Here is a 14,778-nt window from a genome sequence, read left to right on the forward strand (position 1 = left end):
AAAGTGAACTGCTACTTACTTTCCAAACAACTAAATTGAAGCATATGCTCAAAGTAACCAGTTAATTTACATTTTGTTAAAGTTTCCAAATCTCATTTTGAATCAGCCATGTAATGTAATATTTGGTATGTCTTGTATGGAATGGCATAGTACACATACTTATGAATGACTTAGTTGTCTTGTATCTAATGAGGTTGATAGGATATATAAGTACTCTTGATACATGCATCTATGTTATTTCTTATTAGTATACAATGAAAGTATGTCTTTTTTGTCAACAGGCAGATAAATCCTTCCATCTATCCATAACCCTTTTATATTATCCTGGATTTAAAGAATACTTTTCACATAACTTTTCCTCATGATTCATAACTGAATGTACATACCCAGCAGTGTAGACCCAGATGATGCCAATATGGCAGAAATAAACACACTCTATATCCCTCACATTCTCACAAGAGCAGCGTTTTTCTCGTCTTGGCAATGTTTCAGTTGATTCTTTTTCTGAGTTAAATTGTGACACTGGAAAGGTACCTCCAAATGGCAAAGAATTCACTGCAAGCAAAATACAAGTTAAACATGAGTAAAGAATAAAAACAATAAATAAAAAATAAACTTCCTGAAGCTAGAAACATTTATATCATGATGTTTGATACATTAAATAAAACTAATTCATTTGTTGATTTGCCAGTTCCATAATGAAAGCATAGAAAATAAATCAGTGTGTTGTCTAAACAGTTAGTTTTGCAAGCTTTATAGTACAGTACTTTGTTGTATTTACCATTTATTTTTGCTGTTGCAAGAAATGATTACTTTATTTGTGTCCTCAGTGATACCCTTACATCTGATAACTGAACATATAACTTTATTTTATTTATACATCATTAACCTAGTTTGTTCTATCCGCCGGTAGTGCAGCGGTAGCATTGTTGCCTCACAGCAAGAGGTTCTCCTGTTTGATTCTTGGCTGGAGTGCGGGGAGTGCCTTCTGTGTGGAGTCTGCATGTCCTCCCCATGGTTGGATGGGCATTCGAAAGACATGCGTAAATGGGCTACCTTCGTTGAAGGTTGGACATTGAGCTGGCACCTCAGCATTTGTGAAAATCTACTGCCAATCATTAGCAGACTGGGGTTCTGCTGTGGAGACCACTAACCGGGGAAAGCCGAAAGACAAACAACAACAACAACCTGGTTTGTTCTCCTGCCCATGACCCATTTAAACAGTGGTCCCATGTAAAAAAAAAAATAAAACACTTCAGTAAGATAATTCAGCATGTTTTGTGCACATTCTAACAGTCGGTAAAACATATACATAATAAGTCAGCACGATATCCATCTGTTGTTGCACAGTTTGTACACGTATTATAGTTTTCCCTCCCTGTACTGTAAAAGCTAAAGCTTCCAACATTCTAACTTACCTGGAGTCATTTTCCTGTAGGTCAGAGCCATAAGACTATGTGAACTGTGATTTGTTACAGGTCCTGAAGGCAGAGCACTCCACTATTGGCTTTATGTGCTTATATCCTTCAGCATCATGTGCTATAACCTGGATAGAGCTGTGTCCACCCAGGGTCTTGTATTCAAGACTCCAACAAACCCTGAAAGTCCTGAACTTTGTGAAATGAGCTTTTCAGCAAAAAGGGAAGAAAAAAAGCAGGGATGAGCTACACTCAGTCTACCAGCACAACTGGACTCACTCTATATTGGGTTGTCTATGCAAGAGCTTTTTTTTCCTGTAAGAGAAATGTAAAATCTATATCACCTTAGAAATCCAGGTTTAAGGCTCAAATTATGCATTTCAAGTGCAGATAAATGCACCTTGAGCTGCATTGCACCCCTGACCAAATAACAAGATGTCTAATCATGACTTAATAGTAAGTCCACCCAAAAATTATACTAAACAAATTGATCTCCCAGGAGTTATAGTGACCCCAGCCCCCTCAGTAACTCCTATCAGAACCACGGGCCAGCATCTCCCCACAACATCTGTAGTCAAAGTGATTGAGATGGGTATCTTATCTTATCTTATCATGCATAAGGATTGTCTCAAGCTGTCTGAAAATCATCTAATACTGAAACAGCATAACACTGTGTATGAGAGATGTGTGTATGTGTGTGTGTGTGTGTGTGTGTGTGTGTGTGTGTGTGTGTGTGTGTGTGTGTGTGTGTGTGTGTGTGTGTGTGTGTGTGTGTGTGTGTGTGTGTGTGTGTGTGTGTGTGTGTGTGTGTATATATATATATATATATATGTATATGTGTATATATATGTATATGTATATGTATATGTGTATACGTATATATATATATATATATATATATATATATATATATATATATATATATATATATATGTATAAAATGTCCTTTCTCATACACAGTAAATTCAGACACCAACATCATCCACACATTTATACCAGCTACTGTTCAGGACACAAAAATGTGGAGGTGTCTCAATCTTCATTCAGAGGAGAATCCCATCAAGGCTGGTGTAGCAGTGTGATGCTCTACTACTTCTTCATGTCCAAATAACATCAGAATGGTGATATGCAATATATTAGCAAGCTATGGAACTCTCTCTATGACCCAAGAAAGCCACAGTACCTATCTACTGGACCTGGAATCACTCAGTATTAAACCAGATACCATTTTCCTAGGTGATCTGAACTATCTAACCATAGACTGGGAACCCTACAGTACCACAAATACACAAGCATATGATTCCTGGACTTTATCACTACAAAAACCTGGAACAATTAGAGTACCCACAAGGAGGAGCAACATCTAGGGTCTCGTCCATAATAATGTTAACGAGTCTTGTGTCATCTCTTGCATATCGTTGTCACTTCTTAGGGGTGACCATAAAGCTATCTCTTTCAATACAAAATTGAAAGCAGAGACCCCTTTCACCCAAGATAAGTTTAAAATTCCTCTAATGCAAACTACCTACTCCTATGTGGTATATTAGCAAGTTTCAAGTCCCCACCAGAACCAGTAAACTCTCCTGAATACACAGTAATGTATACCTTCACATTATACCAGCATGTAAACAGCTGCACAGATGCAGATGTACTCTGCAGGAATAGGCACAAAAACAAACCTCCATGGTAGAACCATAATATCAAGAAGCTTTACAACAAAAGGAAGAAAATCTTTATCAAACATAATTCCCAGAATGATACAGCCCGTATCATTGAAATAAATAAACAGTTCATAAAATTCACCAAAGCCAAGCTTGAGGCTAAAGTAGCTACCCAAGCCCAAGACTATCACAGGACTTTTTTAGTTATATCTGCAATCTCAGAAAATAAATGCAGCAATGTGATAAACAGATATCAACTGATGTTACCTACACTGAGGCTGAAGGCATAGCAAACCAACTGGCCAATAAATTCAGCTCAATCTGTACCCCTCTCTCCCCACCATCTATCCCACAAGATATAACTGAAACTAACTCACCTCCAGCTATCCCACAAGATTAAGTCATAAAAGCACTATAAAAAGCTAAAAATACTGCATTGATGAGTCCTGACAACACCCCTGGATGCATCTTAAATAGCATGAAGCATGATTTAGCCTCACCCCTAACAACACTGTAAAATGTCATCCTTCATACAGCTTATGAGCTAAGGGAATGGAAAACAGCTACAGTCACTTCCCTGCATAAGGGGGGAACTTCCACAAACCAGACAATTATAGACCCATAAGTCTGACCAGCTGCATATGCAAAGCCATTGAAAGATTTATCATGGAACTAATCAGTAAGGACATAGGGACCCTCCAAATCCAGGATCTGTTTCAGTTTGGATTCATCAAGGGCAGGCCGTGTTTAATCTACCTGGTGAACTTTTTTGAAAAAGGTATCAAAGCAATGAATGAAGGTAAAATGGTAAAAACTACATACCTCGACTTGGCCAAAGCTTTTGATACAATCCCCCAATGATGCATAGCAGAAAAGCTAAATAAACTAGGAATAAACCCCTATGTCACCTGCTGGATTGCTAGTTGGCTCACAGATAGGAAGCAGGAGATCAAAACAGAGGAAGCTACTTCCATAAGGAGACTAGTCACCTGTCGAGTCCCCCAGGGTTTAGTGCTAGGACATCTCTTGTTTGGCATTTATTTCTCTGAGGTAAAAATCATTATCAAAGTGCTCTGGCTGACTAAATTTCCAGATGACTGCAAGCTAGGAGTAACTATTAAATGCCTAGATGACTTAACCATCCTACAGGAAGACTTTTCCCAAACAAAAGCTACTCTCAGAATCCTGGACTGAAACTAAGTATCAAGTAATGCATTACTGTATCTTTTGGGAAGTTGCCTAACCCAGGATTTGAGAACTTATGTGGACAATGACCTAACCTTTGATTAACATACGTCCACTGTTTAAAGAAAGTTCTTCTATATTGCACAGCTTATAAACAAAGGGATGCATCTAGATCTAGAGATATGATTGCCCCCTTAACTCAACATTCATTAGGTCAGTCATTGAGTATACTACCCCTTTGGCATGCATCTCTTCTGAGATATGCAAAAACTTGAATGCCCACAGAGATACCTTACTAAAAAGATACAATACCTAAAGAACATGTTCTACATGGACTGACTGAAAGCCATGTCACTATACTCTGTATCCTGCAGACTCTTAAGAAGTGACCTGTGTCTGGCATAAAAGGAATCCTCTAACCCAATACCAATGGACCTACTGCATATCAACAAGTCAAACAGAAATACGCAGTCTTGGGATCTTTAACTCTTCTGCAACCTCAATACCAAACTATCATATGCAGGTACAATCTATGCATATATGTATATTTTACTTTATTTTTTGTAATCCATGATCTATGTAAATATCTAGCCGACTACCAACTTTAGCATATTTATCACGATCTGTATGTTTCACTTTTGCACATGATGCTCATATACTTTGTAAATGATTTTGCTGTCCTGTGTAACTGCTTAGTATTGCCTTATGTCACCATCCCTTCATTTTCTTGCTATGGGTTTGTACTAATCTTTTTGTTTGTATTACTATGGAGCTTTTCTCCTCGGGTATCCACTGAAAATGGGCTCCTGGCCCAGTTTGGACCAACCCGGTTAACAAATGTCAACTAAAATAAATTAAAATAAAATAAATAAATAAATAGAATGGTTTGGAGGAACAGGTGTATATCATACAGGATAAAATGTAAAACAAAGCTCATTTTTACCGATATGCAAGCACAACTTTTATCTATGGATGGGTAATAGAATATTTATCCCAGGACTGTTTCCCTTACTTCTAATGGACAGAGACAGCTTCTAAATGCTTTATACCATGCATGAATCGCTTCAACTTATCTATGATATGATCCCAGTTATTCTCGTTAGGGGTAATATGTAATTATCAGCCATGGGACGGGTAAAGCCAATCTATAACCAAATGGGGTAGGTTAATTCAAACACCAAAAGAGAAATTAGCTTGACCTAAAATGTCCCACAGGTGAAGCAAGTATAGTACTTAACTCTGAAGTTATGAACCTAAGCATATTATATGAACTATACTAACCGGGAAAAGCCAAAAGACACAAACAGATTAGTCACCATTTCTCAGGTTCTTTTAAGTCAAAAGTTTTACTTAACTTATTTTTGCATTTTTCTATGATATTCTAAAGGTGTCATACAGATTTCATCCTTGTTGATTATGAATACCTAGTCTTTGGCTACTGCTCATATATAACACTGTGGCAAACAATTGTAGTATACCTGTTTTAGGGGTATAAGGTATGAGTGCAGAACACGTGTCTACAAATGACATTTCTTAGTTTCAAACTGAAACAAAATTCACACATAACTATTTGAGACTGTGTGTGTGTGTGTGTGTGTGTGTGTGTGTGTGTGTGTGTGTGTGTGTGTGTGTGTGTGTGTGTGTGTGTGTGTACATTGGTGTGTGTGTGTACATTGGTGTGTGTGTGTGTGTGTGTGTGTGTGTGTGTGTGTGTGTGTGTGTGTGTGTGTGTGTGTGTGTGTGTGTGTGTGTGTGTACATCGGTGTGTGTGTGTACATCTGTGTGTGTGTGTGTGTGTGTGTGTGTGCGTGTGTGCATGTGTGCGTGTGTGTGTGTGTGTGTGTGTGTGTGTGTACATCTGTGTGTCTCTGTGTGTGGAGCACAAAGTCCTCCACCCCTACCCGCATCATAAACTTTGCAGTTGCATCACTTTGTTTAACATAATTAACTTGGTGATTGTTGCTTGGGTGAAAGATGATTTCCTCATGGGTCACAGCCTCATTTATGTAGTCATATCTCTGTTCTTCAATGTGCAATGCTGCAAGTGTCTTTGTTCTTAATGGAGATATGAGTGACACTAACACATTGTACACCATTAGAATACCACTCTATGTGCCTTCCAATTGAAAGACTCAAAGTGTTATTCCAGAAAATAGCTACGTGTATCCCTGTTACAAATATTTTCTAGAGGACTTGAATAAAATGTAATCTCTTTCATTAAACTGATTTTTCAAGAACTTAGTAATTTAAGGACTGACAGACCAAATAAGCAACATGCAGATTTTTTTTACATGTTATTAAATACCCCCATTTTACCATGCAGAGGATTTCACACCTAAATATCCAAGTAATAAATGTTGTTTTTTTGTACATGAGCATCTAACTAGGAGTTTAGCATCAATATGTAAGATTAGATGAAAGGAAGTTAGGAACATATGAGTGGAGTTACATAGGAAAAGGAAGTGAGGCAGAATTAGAATGAGACCATGGAAGGGGAGGACTGCAGTTTCAGGTTTCTGTATCTTCGTCGTGTGTTTGTATGTGCAGCAGTAAAATGCATTTGATAGCATCCTAGTGACCTATATGTCAGGACAAGTCAAATTCTGACTGTATTCTTCAGACTGAAAGTAAGCTGCCTGGTCTTGGATGATAATTTATTAAGTGTCTGGGGATCCGGGGGGGGGGATTAATAGTATAGATTAGGGGAGTACAGTGGTTGTTTCAGTGGTAGAATTATTGGGGCTTGAACATGGAGCAGAAAGCATAGTTTGTAGGTCTGGTGGCTTGTTAGTTCTTGAATTATAGACTTAGTTGATAATCCAGGTAGTTTATAAAATATATAAATTAATGGTGAGTAAGCATACAGGAAGCTATGGTTAGATGAGAGAGTAATAGAGGGTAGTGGTGGTGGTGGCTGATTGCTTTCATGATGGCTGAGTGGAAATTTCTGAATGGGGCTGGTGGCTTGAGGCACATGCATTAGGTCGAATCTGTTCCCTCGCCCCATCAATCAGTAATTAGAAAACACATTTCTGGTTAGGTTAGTCCCCCTGTAGTCAGGTGCCCCTCAGGGATGCCTGGCATTAGGTTAGATGATCAAGGTTCACCATAATACAGAAAAAAAAACAGAAAAGAAAAAGGAAAAATAATTAGATTAGTAAATGTGTCAGGGCAGAACAGGATGGCACTTAGTAAAGCTCAATTGATTCATTACTGAGCATTGGAAGGTTTACATCATCATGCTTGTGGGGGGGGGGGCTGGATCATTTTGGCCTGCTCTGGGAGGGTATACCTTTACTTAGTGAGGACAGCATCTTCATTAGGCTTCTTATTTCTTGAGCATTGGGATTTTGCAGACAAGGATCATGCTTGCTATAGACAGGATGGTGCACTCTCAATTGATGTTAGTTTGAATCCATTTCACATTTCTTTGCTACTTAAGGATTTAGTTGTGCAATTTCTTAACATTCATGGGTAGTAGTTTGGTTGGGGGCTAAGTGGATTAAGGGGGGGGGGCTGCTAAGTAGTCAACCAGATAGATGATCCATTGTAAACAGAAAGCCCCCCCCCTTTTCTCTGTCAATGTAATTCAGTGTTCTGAGTGACCAGTATAGGACAGACTGCTCCTAGGTGTATACTGCTGTGGATAAAACAAGAAGCCCTTAACGGTGCTCTGGAGACTGAGCAGTCTGTGGACACTGCTATCATGTTTGTTTTACATGTGAGATGTGATTAGGATACATTGTGGTAGGATGAAGGCTGCAATATTCATGATACAGAGGAGAAATCTTTAAGCTGGGAGAATTGTGGTGGAGTTAGGTTGTATGGTTTGAGATAAAGCATTCTCACTTTACATCACTTGAGAGATGAATTTTTTAAATTGTGCTCTGAATATTGGGAATGAGGATGTATCTTTAAGTTGGGGTGGACTGTAGATTCCCAGAACCTTGGTCCAAGTATTCTGAAGGTGTGATTTGTGCAAAGGAGTTTAGTTTGGGTGCGGTATGTGTTATGATTTCTAAGGATGCGGGGAGGGGATTTCTAATCAGTTTAATTGCTAGGGGTTAAAATGTGTTGCTGTTGTGGAGCAGTTTGAATAGGTGTGAACCTACGTCTGCTCTTTGGCTAGTAGCCATTTAGCTTTTTGAAGTGTTTTGCTGTGGTGGTCTTCACTGGGTCAGAAAGAGATCTACCTGGAGATTTTACTGGTGAAACTTTGAATGAGTGTTGAACTTGCTGTTACTGGAAGGACATGCTCACATTTTGATGGTAATATGTCACTCCCTATAGCTATTCTGATGGCTGTGAGAAGAAAGGGAGAGAACGTACTTGCCCAGAATAGAAGAGAGTTTACTTCCTTGTTTGATATGAGTGGATTGAAGGTTTAGCATTAAGAGATGGGTCAAGCCAGAGACCTAGATATTTTAAAGAACTAGTGTATTGCATAGTTATATTACTGTGGTCAGTGATTTCTACTGTATTTCTGATTTTGATCAATTGTGTTTTGTGAAGTTTATGATGAAATTAAAGAAAAGCAAAAAAGCCCACCACAGCACTGTTTGTTGGGAATCTCCTTCAATACTTTATTTACATTATTTGTCTTCCCCTAACTGAGACACAATGTCAAAGGTAAGATGGCTGTCTATGTAGGTACCCAAGGTTTAGATAAGTGAAAGTGATCTGATAGTGATACAAGCAAAGAAGGCTACACGAAAGGGGTAATGTCTTTCCCAAAGGTAACTATGTTGCATTTTTGATAGATAAGGTGAGCTTGTGATTGACATAGTAAACATTGGTCTGGTCTAGGCCCTGCCATAGTATCAGAGTGCCTGAGAGAGATTTAACAATCACACACAGTTTGCTGTCATCAGAAGCTTAGCTGGAGTCCTTTGACAATGGATTTCACTTATTAAAAGTAGTAGCTGAACATCAGGGTGCCCTAATAACTTCTGCTGTAGACAACTGCAGTGGACAATATCTGGCAATATCTTGGGTGATCTGTGATCTATACCAGTTATTGCTATTGTTAAGTGCTGCAGAATACTATACTAGTGGTATATTGTGGAGAGTATGTAATATATTATAGGATTAGTCCTTTGAGCACCATTAAGCTCCATAACATGCCACTTTCCTTGTATGGCCTCCAGAATTGCACATATTACTCATGATGTGATCTGACCAAAGCCCAGTACACTAGAAGTATTACCTCTTTTCAGAGGTGTAGCAAGGGAGTTTTGTACCTCGGGTGATGATATTGGAATGGAGCTATGGAATAAAGCAAGAAATAGCATTTTAAAATGCCTGGAGAGACCAACATTTGGCAAAGTGTGTGTGTGTGTGTGTGTGTGTGTGTGTGTGTGTGTGTGTGCGTGCCTGGATACGCATATCTACTGTTGATTCAAAATGAAAAAGATGGGACACACTGATCACTGTGCACTAACAAGCTCTGTTCTGAGATGTTTGACTGTGTGGGGTTGACTAAGAATTAGTAACTGAGAAGAAGCATATTGTATTAAAAAAATGGAATACACTTTTTTTGGCAACATAATCCTGTTGGAGTTGAATTGTGACAGAAAGTGAGACTGCTTACAGAAACCAAAACATAACACTGTACAATTAAAAAAAAATTATGCATATTTTCAATAAAATATTATTGTGCACCCATGCCCTGTGCTGAAATGCTTGATGATTGAAGCTGGGCTAGAGGAACTGACTGGAGCATTGACATTTTGTATTGCACTTTATAGTAACAGAAGTAACAGATCAAGAGATCCCACCAATGTGTCATTACCTATCACTGTCTCTATCTGTCTATCCCTGTCTACCTCCTCCACCACTCCTCTCAAATGGTATCTTGCATACACATTGTTATGCCAAAGTATAGTACTTGCATTTGTTTTAACTGAACCACAACTGCCACCTTTCTATCCACTTGGTTAGCCTTTCAAAATATTTCCCAGGCTTTCCCTACATTCTCTGCTGCTGTTCTTTCTTTTGTGTCATCAGCAAAACGCAGTCTTGTTTGTTTTACCCTTGGATAAATCTGTGACAAACACATTGAAGAGTACTGGTCCCAGAACAGATCCTTGCAGTACTTCACTGGTCTTTTTCCTATTTCCTGACATTGTCCCTCTCAGCACACCACTCTGTGTACTACCATTCAACCATACACAGTCTACTTCCTCCTTAATCCTACCCCAAACCTCCTCCAGTTTTCCTATCAGCCTGCTCTGTGGGACTAAGTCAAAGGCCTTGATGTATTCATAGACCATGTCTATGGGTACTCCCCTGTAAAGGTCACCTGTAATCCAGCTTTAAAACTGGACTGGGTTTGACTGACAGCTCTGCAAAAAAAAAAAAAAAAAAGTATTGTTTCATTTTCTGGAGACCAGTGTCCCCTACAAATGAAATTAGGATTGTCTCCATGGCTTTCTCTGGCATTATTGTTAAGACAGACGGCATGCAGCTCAGTAGATTTTCTTGCTTCCTCCCGTGTTCAGGGGTGCCACACTTGCTGACTTCCTGTCATCTTTTATTTCTGTAGTAGACAGATATCTGTTAAAGATCTTTGTTGTCGGACCTGCCACAAAATGGATCAGATTTTTGAAGTCATTGAGAGGTAGGTCATCTGGTTCCTGTAGTTTATTGCCCCTAAGAGCACCCAGTTCCCTCTCCACCACCTCTATTTCTATTCTAGTGTCTTTCCACTTTTCTGCTCGTTCTGTTGTCTTCCTCCCAGCATGGTGCTCTCCTCTTCCCTTCATTCCAAAGACAGAAACAAAGTATTTATTCACTACCTCTGATTTCTTTCCAGACTTTTCGTCTATCTCTGCTCAGTCTTACCACACCCCCCCCCCCTTCCTGTTTCTTACGATACACCTAAAACACTGATTTCCCACTTGGTATGTTTTAGCAACTCCATTTCATCTTTTGTCTTTGCTGCCTACATCACATTTTTTTTCCTTTCTGCTAACCTTCTGGTACTGTTCTCAATCTCCATATTTTTCTTTCCACTTCTGGATTCTTTGTCACTTGCTATCCCTATATTTCTGTGTAGCAGCCACATCATATTTCCCTTTTTTTTTGTATCTCACTGTCCTGATCTCTGACCACTTTCCATAGTTTGCTTATTCCCCCAGTTTGCTGTCTATTTCTTAAGTGATCCTTGGCCCTTTCCTGAGCACAGCATGGCACACTGTTTTAAAATTCTACAAAATTGGCTCTATCATTCTTACCTTTCCCACATCCTAAACTCCATGGCACAATCACTGCTGGCTAAGGAAGCCTTTAGTTAGTTAGTTAGTAAGTTCCTTTGGTAGCCAGGTGTGTGAACTGGTCCAATGATCTTTTTCAGGCATGACCCAAGACATGGGCAAAGACATATACAGGTTTTGATATAGACAGATTTTATAATAGCTTATAGTAATAATGTATGTTTCATAAAGTTTTTTAACAATTAAAAGCCCAAGTATTTGCATCTATCATTATTTACAAATTAATTGTAACAAAGACCCTTCTACAATATTTAGCTAAGTTAGCACCATTTAGATACAAAAGTACATACATAATATGAGCAATAACATGTTTTGTTAGGTATTGTCTAGAAAATTATATACACAATATGAACAGTGAGTAATAAGCTTGCAGCCTTGTGGGGGTACTGTGTGCATCCAGCCAGGTCACAGGGAGCAGGTAGGCTTAGCCACAGTCCTGTTATGTTAATGTCTACACATTGTGAACTATACACATAACAGGACATGTTACTAGAGATGCTGGGTCTCCTGTACACTAAACACACACTATGTTATTGGCGCAGACACTAGTTACAGCACGCATAGCTCAGATGCTCACAGCTGCCACACTATGACACAGGGTATGTATAGTTGCCTTATAGCAGCACACAGGGCTGTGCCTACAACAGGGGTGCTAAGGACAGTGAAGAGGCAGATGTTGACTAACATGGATAGTCTTATGTACCACACTTATTTAAATATGCACCCACAGCTGTACCTGACCTATCATGGCTCTAAGAGAAGGACAAAACCAAGAGAACAGAAACACAGCTGAAACTGAGTAGCTACTGAAGGCCCTGCACACACACAAAGAAGGCATATCCTAGACAAGGATAAAATTTACAAGACCTTCTGGGCCTGTTATGGCAAAGACTGGTTTTGAACATCAAAACAGTGGATGGTCTCAGTAAGAGACTTGCACAAGTACATCTCAGAGTTACTGATTTCATCCTCCCCCCAAAGACCATAAGTTCATAGGTTCATAGGTTGGTACTAGGCTATCGGCCCTAGGGCCTATACAAGCCTAGCCATAACAATTCCCTGGCTATTTCTTCCCACACTATATATTTCCCTGGAGCCCTGTCTATCAGGGTGACTGACATGATCCCCGGGGTGAATTTCCTTTCTCCCATCCAATCATCAAGGTTCCTTTTGAAGAGTGCCAAAGAGGCGCTCTGCTTGACATGTATGGGCAGTCTATTCCAGAGTCTGGGGAGTCTCTGGGTCAGGAACCTATCCCTCCAGCATGTTTTGTTTATTGTGATGACAAGATTTAGATCCCTGGAGCATGTGGCTCTGAGGGATTGGGATTTCTTTAAGTGTAGCATGTCCAACAGCTCTGGGTTTGACATGGCCTTGTATGTTAGGCAGAGATCACCTCGGAGTAGACGATATGTGACAGAGTATAGCTGGAGATTTTTAAGGTGGTCAGCAGAGAGCATCTGCTTTAGACTTGTGATTCTTTTAGTGAGGTATTTCTGCGGCCTTTCCAGTTGTTGCAGATGTCTTGAGAGGTACATACCAAATGGGGCGTTGTATTCTATAATGGGTCTAATGAGGGATGACTACAATGGGACAATGACCACCTTTTTTCTGGATGAAAAGCCCTTAGTGATGAGGTGTGCCACATAGAAGAATTTCCTGACTGTTGTGGTGATGTGGTTATTGAAGGTGAATCCACTGTCCACCTGTGTCCCAAAGTCTCTTATCATACTTTCGGTGTTTAGTGTACTGCCACCTATGTGATAATTCATGGGTACATGTTTTTTCCCAAAGGGGATAACCATGAATTTCCTGGCATTGAGCTTGTGCCCATGGCTCTGGCACCAAGCATCTGTTTCTGTAAGGCCCTTTTGTAGAGTATCCACATCATTTGGGGATTCAATAATGGCTCCCAGTTTGCAGTCATCTGCAAACTTTGTTAACCAGAGTCCCTTAGTGTTGGCCTGTACTTCAGAGAATTAGATGCCAAACAAGAGAGGTCCGAGGACTGAACCCTGAGGTATTCCACTTGTTACTTGTCTGGAGCTGGATTTGTAGTCAGCTACTTTTATAGTGTGGGTTCTGTCAGTAAGCCAGTTGGCAACCCATCCAGTGATATAGGGATTAATGACCAGCTTAGTAAGTTTATCTATGATTCCAGAGTGAGGGATGGTGTCAAATGCCTTGGCGAGGTCCAGATAGGCTGTGTGGACTGCCTTATCCTCGTCCATGGCTCTGAAGACTGATTCGAAGAAGTCAATAAGGTTCAGGAGTGATTTAAGGTTGCCAATGTCTTTGTTTATAAGTTCCATGATAATACGTTCCATGACCTTGCAGATCAATCTCGTCAGACTGATGGGGCGGTAGTTTCCGGGATCCAAGGTGGATCCTACCTTGTGGGGTGGGATAACTGTAGCTGTGTGCCACTTAGTGGGCATGAAGCCTGAGGTGAGGGTATGATTAAGCATGACACTTAGGTGAGGTGCCAGTACATTTTATAGTTCATGTAGTACACAGCCCGGGATGTCATCTGGTCCCATGGATGCTGTAGTCTTAGCTTTGCAGAGTGCATTTTTTACCTGTGTGGCCATTATTACCATAATTTGGCAATCTTCCAGTATTGAGATGGGCCATTTAGGGGGTGAGAGGGGGGTAAGTTGGCACTGAATCAATCTGCCAGGATATTGGCAATATCCTTGGGATCAGCATATTTAATGCCATTCTGTTGTAGCTCAGAGCAGATCTGAGCATTGCCATTTAGATTCTTGACATAGTTATAGAATGCCTTGTGGTTGTCTTTGGAATCTTTGGCAATTTTATTTTTGTAACTAGCTTTGGAGGATTTTATAGGGGATCTCAGCTTCTTACTGAGGCTGGTAAGGGAGTTTTTTGCATCCTGGGATTTTCTGAAACAGTTTTTTCCTTTTGTTGTAAAGTTTGTTTATGGCAGTTGACCACAATATTGGCTTCCTTTTTTTGGAGGAGAGCATCTTGGTTCTATTTGGGATGGCACGATTCATGCATGAGTGGATGTGTTCATACAGTGCCTTAGTGTAGGATTCAGCAGTCAAACTTTCAGTTCCTGTCTGCATGGGTGTCATGAAGTTTGTCACTTCTGACTTGAGTAGTATGAAGTTGGCTTTGGAGAAGTTTTTTATGGAGGTTTTCTTACTGGGGGGTGGGGGTGGGATGTGGATGTTAGGGGTGATTAGCTTATGGTCTGACCTGACCAACGAGGAG

The 14,778-nt window shown here is 39.9% G+C and overlaps 1 protein-coding gene across 1 annotated transcript in view; it reads right to left on the reverse strand.

The window, feature by feature from the left end:
- Window positions 1–14,778, reverse strand: part of LOC122791249 (endothelin-1-like) — a 254,621-nt gene that overhangs the window by 47,068 nt on the left and 192,775 nt on the right. The window contains exon 2 of the mRNA XM_044058956.1: window positions 387–555. Coding sequence (XP_043914891.1) covers window positions 387–555 — 169 coding nt within the window. The remainder of the gene's footprint in view (window positions 1–386; window positions 556–14,778) is intronic.

Source organism: Protopterus annectens, chromosome 1.part0 (genome assembly GCF_019279795.1).
Source record: "Protopterus annectens isolate FY-2018-M chromosome 1.part0, PAN1.0, whole genome shotgun sequence".
NCBI lineage: Eukaryota > Metazoa > Chordata > Ceratodontiformes > Protopteridae > Protopterus > Protopterus annectens.